General features: G+C 40.3%; 1 protein-coding gene across 1 annotated transcript; it reads right to left on the bottom strand.

Moving 5' to 3' along the window:
* Window positions 1-1,259: 1,259 nt before the first annotated feature.
* Window positions 1,260-3,015, bottom strand: LOC122086001 (aldehyde oxidase GLOX-like). Its single transcript, XM_042654658.1, has one exon. The coding sequence runs from the start codon at window positions 3,005-3,007 to the stop codon at window positions 1,394-1,396; it is 1,614 nt and encodes a 537-aa protein (XP_042510592.1). The 5' UTR covers window positions 3,008-3,015; the 3' UTR covers window positions 1,260-1,393.
* Window positions 3,016-4,208: the final 1,193 nt, after the last annotated feature.

The raw sequence follows: 4,208 nt of genomic DNA, 5'->3' as shown, positions 1-4,208 counted from the left end.
AAAAATAAAATATCATTATGTCATTATCAAAGGTTCTCATGCACATTTTTGGAATGCAGGTGTAAAATGGCGGGATTTATCCTCATTAAAAAAAATGGTGTTACATGCAAAGAATAAAAAAAAAAGTTAGATTTTAACTTGTTTTTCGCCAACCTTGGTTACAAGTTATAGCAAGATTTCCCCTTAAGTAAATATGGGAGTGGGTTCTTGAGCAAAGTGACATAGGGTTATCGTACATGGAGGCAACCTAATAAGGGTTAACAAAATGGTATCGTACATGGAGGCAATAGGGTCATTTCATATGACAAGGAGAGAGATAGATACAAATGTGCTAGCGTACTATGCCCTAGTTGCTCAGCAAACTTTGTCAAGAATTTTGTATGGGCTTAACTGATACCGATTGATCCATTGGGCCCAAGCAATTATAGTCCCACTCTAATTAGGAAACTCCTAGCTATTTCCATTATGGGAGTGGAATAGGGTTTTAGGGATTCTGTTATAAATAGAATATTGATGGTCCCTGCCATTACTTAACACCTTCATGGTTTTGGGAGCACTGTTTTCTCACAAGAGAAAATGCACAGAAAGAGAGAAAAAACCCTAGAGTAAGAGGCTACAGAACATCTCAGTAGAGGGACTTTACTTATGTAGTTCTTCATAGGAGTAATCTTCAAGCACATGGGACAGAGGTTCGTGATCAATACTCGTGGGGATTTTAAACTTATATACAGGTATTCCTTTACTCCCATTGATTATCATAGATGGGGCAAATCTATATGTTTGTGTGTTCTGAGATCTCAAAAATCATTGATCTTAGTTTAGGGACTACACCCATGGTTAATCTCTTTTATGATTCATGTATTCTAAACACTTTGGGTTGTTCATATGATTATATAGAGTAGAATTCCTAACAAACATTTTCCCAATAAATATATACACCTTTTATTGATGTGTCCAATTCCTCTCTCCACGTGCTAACTTCTCCACCCTATCTCACACCATCCACGGGGAATTTGGATCCACTGCACGTGCGTTGACCTAAACATATATATGAGGATTTAACACCTATTCCTTTTGCTTCCATATATATCCTCTTCACCCTTTTAAGAAAAGGATGGGTGTGGTCTTGCATTCCAAAGGTCTTAATTGCTGGTTAATCGGTACATAGTAAAACTAAATTATTATGTTAAAAAGATTCTAAATGACACTTTTATAAGTGTATTTAAAACTTTTACACATTTCAATTGCACTTTGTTTTATTCCTGTTTTTTGGGTAGAATACCTCTTCTTATTCCCAAAGTTTACAATAAGAGACCTTCTAAATGACACCTCCATGGGTGTATTCAAAACTCTTATAGTTGCCCATTGTCTTATTACCAAAAAATTAAAAATATCACTGGATTTGAACCCATATCCCCTCACTAGGTATATCTTGATGAACCAGGAATAAAAGATAATACCCAGGAGGTGCCAGGAAAGATGATTTTGGAGTTGTCACTGCCATAGCATAAGATGAGTTCGTCACTGCAATCACATTGCTACCACCCAACACCAACAGCCTCTGACTCATGGAGAACGAGTGTGTTGTGAAAGATGGAGCCACCATTGTCACCTCTATCATGTTCTTCTTCACCGAACCTGACACTGAAAACTTTAACACAAAACGTTGCCCATAACTTAGCTTAGTATATGACGCAGGGGCGATGATCGTAGGCCGTAGTGTCGAAAATTTCGAATCCAAATAAACCGGTGAGAATGCCTCTAAGCTTAATTCCGTCGGAAAAAGAACGCCGGTGAAGTTGTAGTACTGATGGGGATTGCTTCCTCCCACTAAAACTCGACCATCACGGAGTAAGATTGCAGTCGAGTGGTACATTCGTGGGATGGAAGATGGGTTTAGCATTTGGAAGCGAGACCCATTCGGGTAATCGGGTCGGTACAAAACTGGGTGAAATACTGGATCTCTGCCAGATTCCCACTCTCCAAACCCCCTTCCGGCCCCGTTGATGATCAATACTTGGCCGTTAGGGAGTAAGGCCATGTCTCCCATCACTCTAGCAAGGGGCATTGTCTCTATGGTCCATATTGGATTCGGGTCAGTAATTCGGATCCTCCCACATGTGTTTAAGGCTTTTATGAATCTCCCTGATTTGGCAGTCTCCTGCTTTGACTCCAGTGGAGCTCCACCACAGATGAGGACCTCAGCTTCCACCGAAGAAGACTGTTGTAAGTTCTTTAGTGGGAGAAGAACTGAGGAGCCAGTGAAAGGGTAGGTCCGACGCTGATGATCCGGAATTACCGGGAAGGTTTTCATGACTGAGTTAGTGTTGTAGTTGAACAAGATTGCTTGATTGTTGGCGAAGATGAATAAGTTGCCATCCACATTGAGGTGAACAAAAGGGTAGAGATTACTCGTTTGTGTTAAGAATGGTAACGAATATACACCGTTGGTCGATGTTGATTTGGGATAGAACTCGTAATTGTTCTGTAATCTGCCGCCGATGACGATGACCCGTCCATCCGGTAATATATGATTCGTGGCATACCAGCGTTTTTGAATGAGTCCATTTGGAATCTCTTGCCAATCACAAGTACTACACGGCTTGAAAAGCCTAACAACACGGCCGCCGTCGTTATCTCCACCGGTTTGTATGAGAACTCCGGTGGCGGAGACGGCACCGGAAGAACACCAGGTATCGGTTAGGACCATAAGGGGTCGTATAGAATTGGTATGGATATTATACTCTACGGAGTGAGCAGTGCAGTCATGTTTGAGGGCCTCGTCATTGTTATCATTCCGGCATTTGCCGTCGGGCAAGGAGATATTGGAAGGGCCGAAGTCGGTGCGGTCGAAGATGACGACACGATCGTTGTTGAGTAGCTGCATGTGCATGGCTGATATGCCAATACTTCGCTGGAGGAGGTCCCATTGACCTTGTGGAGCCACTGATGTAAGGGAGTTGAGAATGAGAAAGAAAGAGAAACAAAGAATGGAAGATAGAGCCATCAAGGGTAGCTGAGGGTGTTGCTCAGCTGGCCTAAGTTGAGGGTGTGATTGGGTTGGCCCTCTTTAAAATGAAAAATAAGGTTAGGGTTGGTTCTTTCTCTAATGTTACAAGGTGAGCAGTCTAGAGAATGGACCACTTTGATCCACACAGATGGGATCCTGTGAATTCCATTTTGTTAAGAACCCAACAAGCTTGTGCTCTTCTCACCACCCCAAAAGGGGTCCATGTTACATGTTGTGCTTTCATTAATTCCTGGAAGGTCAAAACTGGGATGAGTTCGGTGCTTATTTAAGAGAATTTTATTTCCTGCATTCCTGGAAGGGGAGGGGAAAAAAAAAAAGACTGAAACCTAAAATTACTCTTTAGGTCGCATGAAAAATATGTGAGAGATTGATACGCTGTAAAAAAAGGAACATGGGTCAGATTTTTATAGGAGAATCAAATTCATTCAATCTGATTCACATACATAGAATCCACAACTTCAATGTGTGTGAATCAAGATTGTACAAAGACTATTCTTATATGAGAATCTGATCCACTCTCGCAGAAAGAGGGAATTATTCAATTGGTGTTGATTCACATAGAGATGAGTCTACCAATTAAATGGAGAGAGAAGGGGGAGGGGGACATTTATACAACACCAACATTTATGCTTTTCTAACGACTGAAATCGATGACCCATAAATGAAAAAAGATGATTCCAGCAAAGGTGGAGATTTGTAAGCAACTTACACGTGTGCGGTTGACCGCCCATGGAAGGTAATTCATTAGCCATATTCAATATTCATTGGGTCCATGAATATTTTGTTTTCTAAATGCTATAAATGGCATGATATAATGGTCCATTAATTGGTATTGGTAAAATTTTGTGTTTCTCTTAACTTCATTTCCACACATATACACCCATATATGTGATATGTTCCCTATCTAACGGATATACCAAATCTTGAGCATTTATTTGTGCCACATGGATAAGTAATGTAGTAATCCCGACCATTGGATATCTAAGAACGGTGTAATGTAGCATTTTTCCCTTTTATTTTCAATCATCCATTTTTCTAATTTTTCTAATGAAGTTTCATTTTTTCCACAAATCCAATGATTTGTTTTGCCACGTGAGCTACTATTTGAATCGAAACTTGACGTGTAGGAAGAGAATATTGAGATCTACTTGATGCAGATCAAATAGATGAATAGTTG

Source organism: Macadamia integrifolia, chromosome 8 (assembly GCF_013358625.1).
Source record: "Macadamia integrifolia cultivar HAES 741 chromosome 8, SCU_Mint_v3, whole genome shotgun sequence".
NCBI lineage: Eukaryota > Viridiplantae > Streptophyta > Magnoliopsida > Proteales > Proteaceae > Macadamia > Macadamia integrifolia.
Note: the sequence above shows the minus strand (reverse complement) of the source record. Positions and strands in the feature narration are given on the sequence as shown.

What these genes read in the sequence shown, in the direction of transcription:
- LOC122086001 (XM_042654658.1), bottom strand. Translation starts at nt 3,007, where the DNA reads ATGGCTCTATCTTCCATTCTTTGTTTCTCTTTCTTTCTCATTCTCAAC.